This window comes from Sciurus vulgaris (assembly GCF_902686455.1).
Source record: "Sciurus vulgaris genome assembly, chromosome: 1".
NCBI lineage: Eukaryota > Metazoa > Chordata > Mammalia > Rodentia > Sciuridae > Sciurus > Sciurus vulgaris.
Genome location: NC_136461.1, coordinates 84,457,489 through 84,476,800, shown reverse-complemented (window position 1 = coordinate 84,476,800; position 19,312 = coordinate 84,457,489). Strand labels below are relative to the sequence as shown.

General features: G+C 32.2%; 1 protein-coding gene across 5 annotated transcripts in view; it reads right to left on the bottom strand.

Moving 5' to 3' along the window:
• Window positions 1–1,303: 1,303 nt before the first annotated feature.
• PTBP2 (polypyrimidine tract binding protein 2) overlaps window positions 1,304–19,312 on the bottom strand; it is a 70,075-nt gene continuing 52,066 nt past the window's right edge. For 2 of the 5 annotated variants that reach the window (XM_079105480.1, XM_079105484.1), the window contains exons 9-14: window positions 13,335–13,489; window positions 11,856–11,889; window positions 11,345–11,437; window positions 6,890–7,106; window positions 6,708–6,785; window positions 1,304–6,539 (exon numbers count right to left, since the gene is read on the bottom strand). In XM_079105480.1, coding sequence (XP_078961606.1) covers window positions 6,407–6,539; window positions 6,708–6,785; window positions 6,890–7,106; window positions 11,345–11,437; window positions 11,856–11,889; window positions 13,335–13,489 — 710 coding nt within the window. In that variant the 3' untranslated portion in view covers window positions 1,304–6,406. The remainder of the gene's footprint in view (window positions 6,540–6,707; window positions 6,786–6,889; window positions 7,107–11,344; window positions 11,438–11,855; window positions 11,890–13,334; window positions 13,490–19,312) is intronic. The other 3 variants (XM_079105481.1, XM_079105483.1, XM_079105482.1) reach the window with 3 other exon arrangements.

The window sequence follows — 19,312 nt, the reverse complement described above, 5'->3', positions numbered from 1 at the left end:
TATGTGAATTAAAACCACCTTTTAGAATTCTGTGTCTTCTTAGAGATTTTTCTTCAACTTCTATTGTTTGACCAATTTCCTTCCATTAAAATTGAGTATACTAGTAATAAAATACATGAATGCTTCAAGTTTCTGGAGTCTTCTGAACTGTGACAATCCCAGAGATTAAAATAAAAAAGCAAAACAAGGTTTTTAAAAAAAAAAAAAGAGGAAAAGGATTTTAAGCTGAACCAGACAAAAATATAGTAAAGCACCTGATTATTACATACATATTATGTACAATGATTTCTCAATTCATTAACCAGAAATAAAAAGGTATAATAAAACTGGTTAAGTCACAAGAGCATGAAACTTAGTTGCAAAGAGAAGAATGATGAGAAAATATCAAGAAATACAAAGCATAAAATGGATGGCTAAAGCAGCAACCAAATGTAGACATAGCAATGGAGATGGTAAGCAGAACATGATAATAGAGAAGACTGCTAGCCCCAAGAACGTTTTAAGACTATGCTGAAGGTATTGGGAATGGCCCCTGAAAGCATACTATTGCATAGCTAAATCTATATTTATTGCAAAATATCTCAGAGAGAGATGATCAGTCATCATTCTGTAAAGCTAGTCATTTCAATTCTAAGATGGCACTACCCAATTGGAGTAGGGATGGCATTGAAGAAATGTTAAGTGGAAAGAAAAACTATTCACTAAAATGACCCCAAGGGTTATCTTATTATACTACACAATATAATAAATGAATCAGAGTTTAAGAGCATTAATTTGCAGTCATTTAAAAGTCAATTCACATGGAAATTCCTTTCCTGTTAGGCTAAATTTGATGTTTAATATAAAAAAAAAAAAACAACACAAAACACACAAAACAAAAAAACCCAAAAACCCACACACAAAACCACAAAAACACTCATTTCAATTATTAGCTATTTAGCCTACCAATGTGTACATTATATTGGATTCAATTTATATATACTAATAGCAGGTCTCTGTTTATTTTCAACAGTACAATTTAAGACTGGAAACCCAGGGTCCAATATCCTAATTATGTCAATATGTCAGTATATGTAAAACTATTCATTTGACCTTAGAATTGTTTGATTAAAATAGATTAATAACTAGATACTTAGAGTCCTTTTTCTATAATTATTCCTTACACCTCACTAGAACTCTTTCTTTAAAACTGACTAAAACAAGGTTATCTGGAATTCTTTTTCCACAATTGTTCCTTAGTGTTAACACATATCTTTAAGTAACTTAGAATTACCTATGAAATATAACAATTTTTTTTTTGGGGGGGGGGCAGACTTACAATACATTCTACTACAGTGCAAGAAGCAGTGCCAAGAAGTTTAAGAGAAACTTTTGCATCCAAATAACCCCTCGTCAATCCTGTTATAATGTAGATCAGAGATGATGCCTGAGATTGAGTTTCTAATAAGTTCCCAGGTAATACTAATTGCTCCTGGTGCAATTATTGCTTTTTGAGTAGTAAGGTTCTAGGATTTGAAGTAATACAATATTAGCAAATTAGACTAGTCCATATATTATTAGAATAGAGACTATGGTCAAGAATAAAACATTATGGAGAAAAAAATGCCACAAAGTTTGATGATAAAATGTCCGCGATAAATACTAAATAGGATAAGTGGGTGGAGGAAATCAGAATGCTGCTGTAACTGAGGCTGTTTTTTGTATAATTGAAATCTCTCATAAAAAATAAATATCTTTGACCCCAAAATCCTCCACAACACTAACACCAGGTTAAGGGGATGAAAACCGATGCCAAATGCTCATTCTGTCCACTGAAATGGGAGTTAGGGAGAGAGAAAGGAAAGGGCTGAAGGCAAAAAGTTGTTAGAAGGGAGGCTATGTAAAGTCAGAAAGAGTAAGATTGTATTTAAGGAACTCACACATAACTCCAGCTTTTAAAATACTAACTCCTTATTTACTTCATACATTTTTATTTTTAAGAGAACCTTGAGACTCAATATTTATTGAAAAAGATCTTAAAACTTCCTTAAAAAATCAGTTACATCATGAGGTTTGATAAGGGGACTATCAGTTATCTACACATCCTAACCTTAACAAATTATAAAATAAGACAACAAAATACTGTACTTAACAGTCTAAGTATTACAGTACTTGCAGTATTTTTGTTAAATAAATTTAGACTGTAAGTATAGGTCAAATTTCCCCTTGAAAAGCAATCACTGAACAGAAGAACACTAAATTCAAGCAATTACCTCCAAGGCAGGAATGAGGTAGGAACCAAGATCAGGAAAAGGTGAATATAGAATTTTGATTCAATCTGAAATGTTTAAGTCATACATAAACATTGCATTTAAAATATGGAAATGTTAGATGGTGAAATAGGTGAGTGTTAAGTGTATGGGTGTTCATTATGACTTTTTAAAAATGTTTCTATGTATGTGAAGACTTCATGACTGATACTCTTAGCTTCAAAATTTACACTAGCAAAATTTGAAACTAAAAAGGATAACTTAAGGGGAATATATTCAGAATAATAAATAACTTTTATAAAGATATTTATAACTAGTGAATATATTCTAAAATTGTTTAAAATTTTCCTAAATTCTTATCAACTGTTTAGAAAATATTTAGCTAAAATATGAACGTACATATACACAATTTCATCAAACACCTATATTCTCTGCAACTGAATGAAAGCAACATGTTTTCAGATTTCAGCTTTTTAATATAAAGTAGCCAGGAATTCTTGTTTGAAGTCCTCAGCTACATATAAAAATGTTTTCTCTAAGTCTTGAAAGTCTTCAAATTTCAGAAATTTTAAAGGCTTAAACATATCTCATTTTTACATGGAATCTATAATTGATTGAACTCACATTTTATTATTGATCTATCAAATATTTCAAAAAGAAATATAAGGCTAAGTCCAAGAACTCTCTTCATTTGGCCTTGAAATGTACTACAAAACTGTATCCTGTATCTTTTTGCTTTACCAGAGTAACATTTAAATAATTTAAAAACATTTAATAAATGTTTCATTATAACAAGAAGAGATATACTAGTTATTGTGGATAACTAAGCTTACCTTTGGGCAAATCTGGCAGGCCACTCTGACATAACTTTTTCATTTAAATAGCACCCATGCACTTACCCTACCTGGGCCTCATAATAGAGCAGTTTACAAATACAGAAACTGAGGTTTAGAAAAGTGATCTGTCCTTTCCCTGTAAACTACAAGATACAACTAGAACTACATCAACAAATTAAGCTAATTACCATAACTTTTACTATCTATAAATCTTTAAGCTAAAATGCCTCAAGTGTTAGTGTATCATTCCTAGGGTAACTCATAGGATGGTTTGTTACCATTCCTAGTTAAGCAAGGGTTTTCCATTCATGGTTGTTTTCAAATGCTGAAACAGGTTCCCAATATTAAATATAAACTATATGACTCTATTACTTAAGTAGGTGCTTCAAAACACTTCTAAAAACTCTATTAACAAAGCAGCTTGATACTAAGAATACTTCAAAGTCAGCTAGTTCACAAAAGGACTGAGCAGTCCTTTTTCAGTCCTAACAACAAAGCATATAGTACTTTTACCTAACATTATGTAATTTGTTATATGCCAAGGTCTAGGGTAATATAATTTAACGTACTCAACTGAAAGTATTCTAGAATGTTGAAATTCCCACTTCACTGATGTGGGCTTTGAAACTAAGGTTGTATGGGAGCGTATGAGATTGTGAAATCTGCCAGGTTCTGAGGTGGGAGAAACTTTGTTTTCCTGCCAACCCCTATCAAGGAGACACTGGAACTCTTCCCAGCTCAGCAACTAGAGTAACCTCAGGTCCCACACAAAGCTGAGGACTTTATTTCTCCAATTCTATCCACGAGGAACTAACTGAAAAAGGATAACACCTACTTTAAGGTATTGTAACCACAACACAATATTGAGAAAAACTCTCCACTTAAGCTTTAAATACTATTCATTAATTGTATATGGCATTGATTTTTTGACAGACTTAAGACATATATGATATTGCTAGAGTGCTATTTTAAGAAAAAGGGAGATCATCTAGCTTCCAAATCACCCACAAATTGTTGACTCTAATATAAGCAAAACTATTTTTACTTACTATATAGTCTTTCTTGGGGGCAACTTGAATTATTAAGTATAATATATTTAAACATATCTCATGTTCCTTCATTTTTTATCATCCTAATGTATAAAATTTGCATGATTTTGAGATATAAGAATAAACCTAATAAAAATGTATAATTCCAAAATTATTTCACACCAATATACCTGTTTATAAAGTGACCAAAAAAGTTTTGAAAATAGCACCCTAATTGTAGCTGAATAAAAAGTGCAAGTAACTAACATCTTCACTTATTCAATGTAAATTGCACATTTTAAAATACCTGAATGTATCACTCTTTGTCAAATACTTTTTGTTAAAAATCACAAGCTATTCTAAGATTAGTTGGAAATCTTTAGCAGACACAGAAGATGAAAGATGAAACTGCAGCGAGAGAGCATGGCAAATCCAAAAGATCTACTTAGTGCATAAATCTGGAAAAACAACAACAACAACAACAAAAGAGATAGAAAGAATTAACAAGCTACAATAGAAGTTATGTCTTTAAAGCAGTAGATTATAATCAGGGTGGGAAATGTTTAATCTGTGTCCTCCTGAAAAGTAGTTACCATCTTTTACATTTAAAAAACAAAACAAAACAAAACAAAAAAAAAAAACAGCTGGTATATTTTCACAGCATCTAGATTTATTTATGGTTTAAAGCCATAGAATTGTATTATTATTACTCCTTTCCCACCCTGGCAGAGAATAAACATGAATTCAGAAGCACAGTGGAGTGAAAACAAAGAAGAAAAGAGAGAAAAGGCAGCAGAGAAAGACAGAAAAGGTGAATACAGAGCTACAGAAGTGTTTATTGAGCATGCTACAGAGGTAAGCAGAGTACACACAAAATGAAATTAAACAACCATCAAACCTCCCAACTTTGTTAGAAAATTAATTTTTAATTGTGCCGCTTTCAAACTATACTGAATTTTACATTTCTAAAGATGTAAAAACTCAACTAATAGAAAATATACATGACCATTCTGTCTACATAGATAACAGAATCTATGAATCTTGAAACTAAGTACATCAATTTCAAAAAGTATTGGTCATTTAACAGAATCAACAATTCAGATTGACAAGAACTGTTCAAATAAATTTGACCTGTAGATTCTGAGCCATGTTTTTATTAAAGTCAGATCTATTCCTAAATACAAAATATTTTGAAGATTTATTAAAACTCAATATTACAATGCAAGGTAAATTAAGACTAAAGGCACATAAACTTTGGTCCCACCTGGTTGTCAGTTTTAAAAAACTGCCACAAAATTAATCTTCCTGCAAATTTTCGCAGTACACTTTCTTTGTCTTTGAAAAATACATGCACCAGTTCCTGAACTAGCTAGACCAGTCTGCACATGCTCAGAAATCCACAACCATATTCCAAATCTTAATTACAAACTAAGGATGGCAATATATATTTAAATGCACGTAAGTCATGTCAACTTCAAAAACATCTACGAAAAATATTCAGCCACAAACAAGACATTACTTAGTGCTGACATTTATATGATACGTCCCACAAGAGTGTGTACAAAAAGGTTAAGATTCCACAATGCTTTCCACATAGGGCTCAAACTTACAGAAATCACTTTGTTGTCTTAAGAAATTAATACTCTGCATCTTGTTAATTTTAACTAATGCCTACATTCATAACTGAATCTAGACCAGAATTGTGATAAAAAAGGCCAATGTTTTTTTAAAAAGCAATAAAGCCTAAAGTAGTAAAAACTAAAAATGCTGCTTTATTCATTCAATATCAAGTATCTTATTTGATTAAATAGAAAGAAATGTGATAAGCCAATAATTCAAAATAAGTTCCAAGCAGGAGAAACAAAAACTTAACCTTTTTACACACCCCTGCCTAAACATATTTTAATTCCCATATAACAATGTGCCCTAGACAACCAATTCCTTTTTTCTAGTAAATGCACAATAGCAACACTAGTTTTCCTTTTTAAGGCACGTATGTCAACTAAGTTGAAAAAATAAAGCAAAATTAAACTAAAATCTTAAACAGACAATAAAAATGGCTTCCCTATAGAACAGATGAAATGTAGCAGTTAATAACTCTGCCTTTACATATGCCATTTCATTTTATAACCAAGGAATGATAACAGCATGAAAAAAAAAAAAAAAACCCAAAACTAAAAACAAAAAAACAAACAAACAAAAAAAATCAAACTCTGGTCCCCACTTTTCTGAACAGTCAATAGGTGATGACACTGAACAATGTGATTCACCCCCAATCTTCATCTCCCCTTTCTTAAATTGTTGACTTGGAGAAAGACACTCTCAGATGATGATTTTCACCAAGGTTATAATTATGAAGATCAATCAAGGCCTGAATAGCTTCTTCCACCGTTGCCATCTGAAGAAGAGCCATTTTGTGATCTCTTCTGAAACGAAATTATGAAATTAGATACTTCATAAAAAGCCAGAAGGATTTAAATATTTAAATTCTGCCCATTAGAGATAAAAATGTTCTAAAAGGAGACTAAAAACTACTTGAACAAAATTTTTACTTCTATTAAGTCACTAAATCAAAGACAAGAAAGCTTGCTTACTGAAAAAATTTAAATGCTTTCACAGTGCCCCCAGTGTTAGCAAACAGTGTTCGCAGATCCTCTTCTGCTACTGAAGGACTAGGAAAATTGGGGAAAAAAAAAAGAGTAAAGATTAATAATAAATTTTATATTTTATTAAAACAAAATTTACATCCTTAATAAACTCTGGCTTAAATACTTACGGGATATTAGAAAGGTGAAGGGTTGCAGAAGGAGGAAATATATTCTGAAAATTTTTGGATCCAGGTTTCTTGAAACGATGCAGTGGGGAATTACCAAAATCTTTTGTTAGCCCTTGATCATCAAGTCCCTCTCGAGGTAGTTGTACAGTCTGATGTTTAGAGAGAGTAACACGAATAATTTTCCCATACATTTTCTGTCCATTAAGATGATTCATGGCTAAAAAAGAAAATATTCCTATTAAAAAACAATTTCAAAGTTCAAAATAAAAATAATTCTAACTTTAAAATAATAATTTACAACTCTAAATAAATTATCTTATTGTTTTAAAATAAACATGAATTTACCATAGCCACTAGGTGATTAAGACTTAAATTCCATTTTAATCTCTACTAGATAAGGCATGTGGCAAAAAAACAAGTTTCTTTCATAGAACAAATGTCAAGATTACGAATATTTATCTTTCTCAAGAATCCTGCTGATATTTGCTGGAAGTATTGGTACAGCCTGTAATCCCAGGGACCCAGGAGCCTGAAGCAGGAAGGATTATTAGTTCAAGGTCAGCCTTGGCAACTTAGTAAAACCCTATCTCCAAAAAACAAACAAACAAAAGCAAAACAAAACAAAAAAACGCCAGCAAAACAAAACAAATAAACCCACCACCATCGAACAAACAAAAAGGATTAAGGATATATATCTCAGTGGTAAAGTGTCACTCACTGGGTTTGATCCCCACTACCCACCGGCATCCTGCTGATGAATTACCTTTTTAGCCTCCTAAGAAATAAATTTAGTAGTCTTTCTTAACTTTTTTATTCCTTCTGCTATCCTAATTACTAAGTACTTTACTAAGTTCTTTTTCTTTTTTTTTTTTTTTTGGACCAGGGACTGAACCAGAGGACTTAACCACTGAACCGCATCTCCAGCCCTTTTTATTTTTTGAGACAGGGTCTCACTAAGTTGCTTAAGGCCTCCTTAATTGCTAAGGCTGGCTTTGAACTTTCCATCCTCCTACCTCAGTTGCCTGAACTGCCAGGATTACAGGCATGTGCCACCATGCCTGGCTGCTGTGATATCCTTTGTTCTAATTATCTCAAATTCATGTTCTATCCATTTTTCCACTTTATACTGACATTAAAAAAAAAAAAAATCTGGATAACTTGGTCTCCTATTTTGCTTTCCTGTTGGATAGCTCTCTACTTTTCTCCAATTCATTTATACATATGGCAGCTAAATGACCTTCACAAATTAAAAATGTGATCCGAGCATTATCAGTCTAAAACCCTTAGGAACAAAGTATAAACTCATTCTTTAACACAACTTCTATTTTTCCCAGACTGACTCTTATATATCTTCCAGCCTCTGTGAATAGATATTTATTGAATATATGCAATACCAGTAACTATGGTGATGCTGGGATAAAGTAGGAAGACACCATCACAACCATTACATAACTTATGGTATACCTTAGTATTGTACTCCTTGCACTTTATGCTACAGATACAGAAAATATATATCCTGACACTAAGTGCTAGTTTTTCTCACCTTTATTCTTGTATACATGCTGTTTTATTCTGTAACAATTTCCTATACTTTTTACTATCCCTTTAAGTCTACTCATTCTTCAAAGTCACTTTTCCAGAAAGGTCTTTTCTTCATCCTTTGAAGAGATTCAGAAACTCACTAGATATTCCCCAGATAGTAGGTAGTACCCTGTACCTTTTTTAAAGATCATCACAATTTACTGCAATTACTTATTTTCTCCTTCAGACTGTAAGGTGGACCTGAGCCGGACCCTGTAGAAACCATTCTGGGATCCCCAAAAAACTGGAAGACAGGAGAGGTATGCTGTCCTCTTCTGAGAGGACCCACTCTCTCCCGTGAGTGTCCCCTCCCTTCCCTTTTCCTATCCCTTCAATAAACTCATGCCTATTATTCTGAGCAACATGTCTGAAAGCTTTCTGATTTGAATAGAGATTTAAAAGGAGATCATCTTCGTGCTGCCTCAGTTTCCTGAAAGGCCCCAACTCTGTAACAATATGACTACTTAACATAGTTGATGGGTTATTTTTAAAAGAAATTAATTGGTCTGATACTAGAAAAGTTGTTTTTATTTTTTATTCAAATTAAAGGTCTAACTATAACCACACTGTATGAACAGCAGAGGCAAAGGCAATGTGCAAAAATATGAAATTGGAACAGAATCTCTACTCTCTTTGTTTTTAACAATGAGAACTGAAGTCCACCTACAAAAAATACAGCATAAATGGATAAAATAATGTGTTTTAGAGAATGGCATTTTTGCCTGAATATAATTTTTTACCTTTCCACTGCAACTCTGAAGAGGATGTTAGGGAATACTAATTTAAAAGACAAATTTATAGGTATAAACAAGAGCTTGTTAATAATTCTCCCCTTTATAATTCAAAGTAAAATGTGTATCGTTGCTCTCATTTTTTGTTTTTAATTTTTACAGACATTTGTCTATTTTACTAGTCTTTTCAAAGACTTATGGCTTTGTTTTTCTTTCAACTACTAATTTCTAATCTTTAATTATTCCCTTCTTTGGGCACACCCTATTTTTGTTTGGAATTTGAGTGTGTTTGTCATATACCTCAAGAAAGTAAGATCTACCCTAGCAGCAATGTGAATAAGAAATTATTTACCAATACATAAAGTCCAAAAATTATAAGTCAAACTTTAGTAACAATATCTTATCAAGTTGGGGATAAATAATTTACATATGTAAGTATTGGAATGGACTGAAATGTTCATTTGCCAAATTCATATGTTGAAGCCCTAATCTCCAATGACAATCTGTAAAGGCAGTACCTTTAAGGAAGTAATGAAGGTTAAATGAGGTCATCATGGTGAGGCTCTAATACAATAGGACTGGTGTCCTTACAAGAGGAAGAGAACTTTCACTATGCTTACACAATGAAAAGTCCATGTAAAGACACAGGCAAAGAGCACTATTAAGCCAAGAGAGTCTTCAAACTCCAAGTCTGCTAGCAAACTGATCTGAAACTCAGATACAGGATTTAAAATTCATGAGGAAATGAATTTGTTGATTAAACCACAAAGCATCATATTTTGTTCTGTAGTCCAAGCAGATCAATGTAAGTATGATAAAAATTAAAATCTATACATAGAACAAAAAAAAATTGTATTTGTTTAAATTCTCCCTCAGGTAAGTCTCAATCATGATTCAGCATTCTTTATGTAAGTGAATTTAATGCCACCCATACTTCAAACAGTGATTTAAAAAAAAAAAAACAAAATATTTGAGAATCCTATGCTGATGATGAAGCACTGTCAAATGCTACTTACAGTGTATATGAAAAAAATGGTAATACTACCCTCACCAGAATACAGAAGTACACACAAGTTGAGGAGGAGGAAACAACATACTAAACACCTATGAAATAATCAGCTCTTTTATGTATCTTTCCTTTAGGATAGATATTGTGATTTTAAAACTGGAGAGTCAGATGGATAGTTTTACATCTTATCTGAAATATCAAGACCACTGCCAAGAAAAACTAAGTTCAAACATAACTGTTTGAAATTTAAACTTTTCTCTTATTCTAATGGCTGAAACTGGTCTAGTATATTTACCCACAAATGTCACATAAATAACAGCAAAAACACTATCCCTTACATCCAAAATAGTAAATTTCAGAATTAACAATGTGAACACAACCAGTCTAAGGCAGCAATGTCCTTGAAATGCAATGAATCAAATTATAAACTAAGAACTTGGTGATATTTATAGTCAATCACGAGTATGTGGTTATATTCCAAAATTTATGTGATTTGTGTATGAAATCCAATAAAATAAAATTTAAATTAAAATATTTATCTAAGCAATGATATACATGCAACTTGACTAAAGCACAATTTAATATTCCCAAAGGGATTAACCACTGACATAGGTTTTTCATTTTGTAAGAATTTGGTATATAAAAGACATTTTCCAATACTAAGTTTAGCCAAATACATCTTCCAATACACAGTATAGCCAGAAACAAAAACCACTAAGAAGGACTATCAATATAAAAATCCCAACTCGGGCTGAGGATGTAGCTCAGTAGAAGAATAGTTGTCTACAATGTGCAAGGGTCTGGTTCAATCCTCAGCATCACATCAAGAGAGTGGAAAAATGGTAATTCTTATGTTAAATAATTCTTGCAATTTTGGTGCTAAAATATTTTCCCAACAGAATTGGTTGAGAAATAATAGGAAGAAAACAGAAAAATACAAATGTACTCATCATATACAACTAATCACACTGAAATATGAAAATTAAAATATCATGCTAAGCCCTGGTCATCTAAAAAAAATAAGGGTGATTTCTTATTGATGTAAAGGGATTTATTTTTACTCACATATTTGCAAAACTAAATGTTTTAATTCGGAATTGAATATACATATATATATATGTAGATTAATCTTACCAAGCTGTGATTGGTTTCCATCAGCCATCTGTATTAGAGCACTGTCTTTCTTATTGTACAAAATCTTCACGCGCTGCACATCTCCATAAACACCTTTTTTGAAGTCACAGAGAGGTAATCCAAAAATGGAATTAATTTTACATGCAAGGCAGCTAACAACTAATCTTTCTGACATATCAATGAAACATTCAGACATCAACATGATCACTCATTCAATCTCATCATTCTCACAAATGAATAAAGAAGATCAAGATTTTGAACAGTGAATTTTGAAAAGAATAATTTTTGATAAACCCTCAAAGCTATGTGAATGATATTAAATTAAAGACCATGCAAAATAAATCAGCATGCATTAAAACAAATTTTGTGTCTATGGAGAGTTTTAAATAGCAAAGAAAAATAGCAAAAGATTTACTATTCAACTTTAAGCCAAAGTGCTAGCTACAAATAAGAATTAAGGTGAAACAAAAATCAAATCAATAATAAAAGTATAGTGCTAACAATAACATACCGAAGAGGGTAAACAGACTTTGGGGCGTAACCATCTTTAGAAGGAGAGAAGAGCAAGCAGCGTAAGACAAGAAGAGAGAAGAGTCGAGGAAGAGCGGAGATGAACAGATCATCCATAACGAAGGGTGGTTCCCGCAGAATGGTGAGGTGGTCATGGATCATGGTTCAAGGCGGTTAATTGGGGCAAGTTGGTCCGAGGAACATTTGTTCAAGCACAGAAGCATGAACATAGGGAATGGAGACAGGGAATGAAGACAAGGACAAGGAAAATAAAGGATAAGACAGGGAAGGGAATGGGCATTTGGGAAAAGACAAGGAAAGGGAAGGTGAACACACAGGGAAAAGGATGAAATGGGGAAGGGAAACAGCAATGCAGAAGAAAAAAATAAGGAATTGGGGAACAAAAAAAAAATAAAATATAGGTCAGTACATAGGAAATGCAGGAATTTGGTCAGAAAATGGTTGGTTTATGTACTGTACAAGAAAAACTGAGTAAAATGTAGTCATCCAAGACAAATATGGGTAAAGTACATCTATATCAAAGAGTAAATTACAGCATTTCATCTCAACATAGGGAAGGAAAGCATGCATAGGAATTTAAAACTTTGAACTTTAACTGCATAAGCATGGCTGGTTATGAAATGCAGGCAAAGGTCTTAAAATAAAAACAAAAGTACTCTGATTCAAACATTTTAGCATGCAGAACTGTGAATGATAATAGTATTAAATGATAAAATAAGCTTAATGTTCATATTAATAGAGGCCAATTAAAAATGCAAACGTATTCAAATTAGACATCATAAACTGATAACACTAAGTTCCCCACATTTCATACCAGCTTTCATAGCAATCAAAATAAAATATACCAGACATAAAATGTACAACTACAGAAAATAACAGCAATTTTATTTAACAAGAAAGGGGTGGGGGATAAAAGTTGAAAATATTTTTAGAAGACAATGACTAATAACTGCAAAGAAAAAATTACTAAGAAAGACTGGAAGAGTGCCTCGTCAAGATCTTTGGAAGAACCTTTAAAGAAAAATGTATTAGAGTAGTTCACATAAAATAAGATTCAAAAAAAATGCAATGACACATAAGCATGAAATGAACAAGCAAATAATTAGAAAAGGCAAAGAGCAAAATTGTTTTACAGTTAAATTTGCAAATTAGATCATATTTGCATTTGAGAACAACAAAAAGATAAAAAGCCAAACTACAGTACTTCACCATATTTTTCTTAGGAAAAATAGGTAGTTAGGTTAAAAATATATACATATATAAAGAGATATGACTATCTAAGGAAATAAGTATTACCTAAACAAATACATAGGTTTTATCCAGAAATAGAAACACAGAAAATACTTTGGCTAATGAATGTACATAAAAAGAAAGGCAAGTGCAAAATGAAATAAACATGAAAAACTTTCACAAATGAAATGGAGTTAAAGAATAAACATTAGAAAATTATTTTACTAACCTCTTCATTTAAATTGCTAACCAACAGGACTGTATTGCCACCAGCTGAGACTCCAGGCATACCCACTCGGCCAGCAGCAGCTGCAGCAGCTGCTGCAGCAGCATTTGGAATGGCCAAAGGACTCAGAGCTCCTGGAACAGCTGCAACAGGAAGCCCTAATTTTAAAATAAAGCATATTTTACGAAACACACACAAGTCGTTTACAAAAACCAATTTAACGATGGCTGCATGGCTTATGGCAGCTGACCATTCCAAAAGGTTCCTGAAAGTTAATTTTCATCATGTTTAGAAAAATGGTGTGACGGTATGTAGTAAAGTAACTGATTTCAACATCCTCATTAATGATTAGAACTAGGGTACATACCTGTACTGTTAAAAAATTAAATATACAACACTCCACCGTCCTATGGAAAAGCAAACAAAGCATGAAGAATGTATTTTCAAGTCAAAGACTTGAAAAATTCACTTCCCTGTTTAAGTGAGAAGTCAATATAAAAAATACTGCTTTCAATATAGCATTTTCTACAAGAGTTACTGCCTCCATAAACATACATCCGAAATCAGTTACCACTTACGATACAAATGCAGTAAATTCTTCAGTTTTTAGAGACAAATATTAACCTAAACTTTTAATTCATCAAACTACTTAAAGAAAATCTTAGCAAACCTGTCTTCATTTCACACTCAAGTAGTTATAATAAACATAAGTTTCTCAAACACGGCTCTCCCAGTAGAAAGAACAATTTTCACTCTATTAAGACTTTGTTTCCAATCTGTTTTATTATTTCCTAATTTCTACTGTCCTAGTTTTCGGTCTAACTGTTGTACTTTTAAAAAAGTCATCCCCTCTGACTTTTTAAGAATTCCCTTAAGCACCCTTTGCAGAATACTTTCACCCTTACATTCTTATGTATCAGATTTACAAAAGAAATTAACTATGTTCTTTTTTACTTCCAAATAATAATTAGGGACAATTAAATGATGTTAACCTCATGACATACCTGGGTGGAACTGGACCTTAGCACTGTGGTTCCATTAGTTCACCTTTTTTTCCTTCTTCTCTTTCCAGACTTCTTGTGCATTTCATAAGGATCTGCTGTTACCTTTAGTTCAGAGATCTTACTCTATCAGTCATTTTACAGAAACTAGTAATGACCTTTAACTGGCGGTTCTTTGAGATTCACAATTGTTAAATAAGTTTCTGACAAAATTTTTCTTTCCAGTCACCTCTTCATTTCACCTTTATCCCTCCTTTCTAAGTACTCTATAAGTGGAATGTTTCTTAATTATACTCTTGCTCTAGATCACTATATTTTACAGTTTTTGCCCATAGCATTTTTAGAACTCACTTTCCTTCCTTTCTCAGTTTTCTTCTTTTCAATTTTCTTTCTGTTTTGGAAAATTTCCAACATAATCAAATGAAGAGACTAGAATAATGAATCCCTATGTACCATCACCCAAGTTTAGGGACAATCTGGTTTCATCTACTCACCTATTTTATTTTTAAAGTAATTCTCAGAAATAAGGATCTTAACATAGAAAATTCACATTTTTATATTAAAAATAAAGTTGAGATTTGGACAGTGGAAAAACAATAAAAATAGAAAATTCTCATGTCTAATGTTTACTAATACACATCAGTCTTCTGGATCCATGAATGAGGATTCTTTTAACTACTTGTACTATATTACTATTTTTCATATTAAATTCTATGGTTATCATTCAATTTCAGAATTCCACTTAACAATGAATATTTTCACTTTCTGCCAAGTCACATACAAAGATACATTTCTAATTCTTAGGTAAGCACTCATGCTCATTAATCTTTTTCTTGCATTCTCTTGGAAAGGGACCTCACTACACTTTTTTTAAACACTATTTTGGAACTTCAGACAGCTCTGGCCAATTGCACACAGCATTCAACTTAAGTTGACAACACAATTATTTAATAGTAGTGGAAATTCCAGATGTAGTCATTATATTTTCAAATAATTTCTTTGTTTTCCTGCCTTTAATTGGCTACCTCTTACAATAAAAAAGTAATTTAAATTCTGTTAAATTCTATGGTCTTTATGAGATCCAAAGTCAATAGCAAAAAAAACAAAAAAACAAAATCACCAACTGCAATACATGGCATGCAAAAAAAAAAAAAAAAATCAGTATCAAAACTCAAATTCTTTTTTAACAATACTGTCCCACAATAAAAAATCCAAAAACCTACTTCATTTTGAACAGACAAGATATGACTCACGGGGTTCTATTAACCCGGAAAAAATTAACTGAAGAATTAATTAGACAGGTACCAAAATTAAAATAATTTCTGAATTCCTAGAATTTTCTCAAAATGTTGACTCTTATCATTTCCTGTTTATGTAAAACACTCTTATCTCCTTCTGTTTATTCACTGTAATTGTTTTGAACTTTGTAGCCCACAGTGAAGAAGTTTTCAAACTTCTTTGCCGGAACCCTTCTATACTCTTAAAAATTACTGAGGATTACAAAGAACTTTTGTTTATTTGGGTTATATCTACTAACATATATCATAATATCAATTAAAAATTAAAACCAAGAACTTTTTTTAAAAACACAAGAACACACAACCACACATTCTATTGACCTTCAGAGTAATACAGAATATTCCACCATGAGCTAGAAAATAAGTAAAAAATGCCAAATACATTTTGTATTATGAAAATACTTTTGACTTTGTGGACCCTATAGAAAATATCAGGGACTGAGAGAACATTTTATAAATACTGGTATACTTGTTATAGTGGTTTTGGATATAAGGAGTCCTAAAAAAAAATACTAACAATTGTAAAAATGAATTTAACTCACTTCAAAGAAAAGAAAATGCTGTAATATATGACATTTAAAAAATGCTACAGTAAGTACTTAAATGACACGTTACTGGTACTTGCAAAATTTACTGTTCTAAGTCACCTATTACTCATTTTTCCCTGTTGACTTTTTAAAAAAAATTACAAATACACAAAACATATAAAATTCTAATAAAATTCAATGCCATCTAACTATACCAGCCACAGGTTAATACTTCCTTTTTGTGAAAAACTGTTAAATTTCTTTTTTTTTTTTGGTACTGGGGATTGAACTCAGGGACACTTCACCACTGAGTCACATCCCCAGCCCTATTTAGTATTTTTTGTAGAGACAGGGTTTCACTGAGTTGCTTAGCACTTCAATATTGCTGGGGCTGGCTCTGAACTTGTGATCCTCCTGCCTCAGCTTCCTGAACTGCTGGGAATACAGGTGTGCACCACTGCACCCAGCAAAAACTGACACATTTCTATCATATCAATAATAAATATCATATTAAATAATCTAATGAGAATTACCAAAAAAATTCAAATATGGTACAAAACTTAATTTAAAACACTTAATATTTAAGGAATAACTTCTTAAATATGTTTTTGTCTTGTGATACGGGTTTTACATGGAGATAATCTGGTGGCACAGGATTATTTAGAACATCAGGTCTTATGAGAAATAGATCAATGGGATTAAAATAATTAATAATTAAAATGAACATGGTAAGTAAGAACGCCTTCTTTTAGTGTGGGAGACGCTTTAAAAAAAATAATAAATAAAAAAAACCATTCTTGCCAAAAGGAAAAAATTGCAGAAGAGCTGTATTCTAATAAATGATAATGTTCTTTACCCAAAAGACTGGCAACTATCCAATAAAGAAAGCTGGGATTCAAAACTGATACAATTTACTTCCCTCTAATAAGGAGGTAATAAAAATCTTACCAAAAAGTGGAATTAAGCGGTGACACTCCCACTGTTGTTACAAATGCTAATTCGCAGTACCCCACTTTTTCTTTATTACCATTCTGGCCCACTATGCTACTACGTAAGGTGATCTATTAAGTCAAAGGATCTGTCTATAATTTCAAACAGCCTGTAATATGGTTCTAAAGTGCTTAAGAGACAAGGGGCAGTTACTATCTGGTTTCCCCATCACCACCACCATCTGCTCTTAATGCCAGTAGTGTTTTTTTCTTCATTATTTCCTTCTCTGAGCTGACAACTTAGAAGAAAAGATACACTACCTTTACAAAGTTCTAAATCACTAGCATAGTTTAAAATTTTACTGGACTTTTAAAGCCTCTGAGGATAAACTTCAAAAATTTCCTCAATATACTCTTCCCTGAAAAATTTCTTTGCTAATCAGAAAAAAATATATGTATGTTTAATCTAAATGTTGTTTGCTGCAATCAAAAAAAAAAAAAAAAAAAAAAAAAACTAACCAGTAAGTAATCCCAGCAATTAGGTTCAAGGCCATCATTGTCAACTTAGTGAGTCCTGGTCTCAAAACATTTTTAAAATGTGCTGGAGATCACCCAGTGGTAGAGCACTCCTGGGTTCAATCCAGAGTACTTAGGGTGGGGACACAAAAACCTACAAGATATTTCATGAGGTACTATTTTTATCATAATACATTCTTTAAAGAATTCTGCATTATATTTTTCATGTAAATGTTAACTTCTAACTGTAAGATAATTTTGCCATTTTCACTTTGTCAAAGTCATATAAAACAAGATACACATGCATGTGTGTGTACATGCCACACACACAGGCCGGTTCCCAATGGATTATGTTTAGTTATAAAAATCGTAATTGCAATGACTTACATTTGTAGCTCAGTATTAGTTCATTTTCTGTTACTATAATCAAATACCTGAAGCTAGGTACATGCAGTGAAAAAAGGTCTGTTTAGCTGTTTTGGAAGTTGAAAGTCCCAGATCAGGCACACCCCATTCTGTCTGGTTTCTGGGGACAGTCCCCTTGGTTGTGTTATAATATGGTGAATGGCATCAAGATGAGAGTGCATGCAAGAGGGAGACATTACATGGCAAGATACTAATGAAGCCAGAAGTCAGAGACTGGGGAGTAGTAGCCAGTCTCACTTTGTTCTCTTAAGAACCAGAGTTCCATAAGAACTACATCAATTCCCTCACTGACAAAACAACCTACAGTAATCTCTATCTGGCCTCTTAACATTCCCTCACTGGGGACATTTCTAACACACAAACCCTTGAAAGACAAATCATATCCAAACCATCATTGAGGCAGCAGTTATGCTGGAAAAACCACTATTTACATATATTGATAATGAGAGATCAAAATGTCTGTTCTACTCCCAGGACTGCTATAAGGATAAAATAATGTAAAAGAGCTTCTTTGTAAATTGCCATATGCTTAAGAAAAAGAAAATACCACAGGGATCTTTTCCATATAAAATGATCTTCATTAGCTGGGCCACCCAGACATTTTGAATGACATAAAAATTTCATAAACTTTTCATGTTAGTTCTGATGTTGTATCTTTACTAACCCTTCTCCACTCAAAACTGATGATAGACACACAGTCATAGTTCACTGAAACACATAAGCACCCCTAACTTTGCATATTTCAACTGAAGAATTAAACTATTTTTACTAATTTATTTCAAACCATTTATAGATTTTGATTTCTAATAAACTTTTTATTTGAAAGTTTTAAATTTATAGGAAAATTAAACTCATTATGAAGTTTCTACAGAACCTGAGCACATAATTTTCCCATTAACATCATAGATTAGCATGGAACAGTTGATGCAATTAATCAACCAATATATAAATAATATTAAGTTCACACTTCATTCACATTTTCTTACTTTACACTTAATATTTTTCTTGTTGTTCTAGGATCCTATATTTAGTTATGTTTCTTTAAACAACTTTTAACTATAAGTCTGAGTATGATTTTTAAAGATGCAGAATTTTTTTTATCTTTGCATTTGCCATTCTAAAACTTCCATCCAAAGTTAATTACATAACTTCTTTTAATCTTTCTTCACTTCCCTGTTCAAGACATCTGGTAGTTAATCATCTTTATTACAACTGTACAGATGAGCACTGGTGGTAGAACTCCAAAGCTTTAAGTATGGGGTCCTGGATGGAAAAAAACTGGTT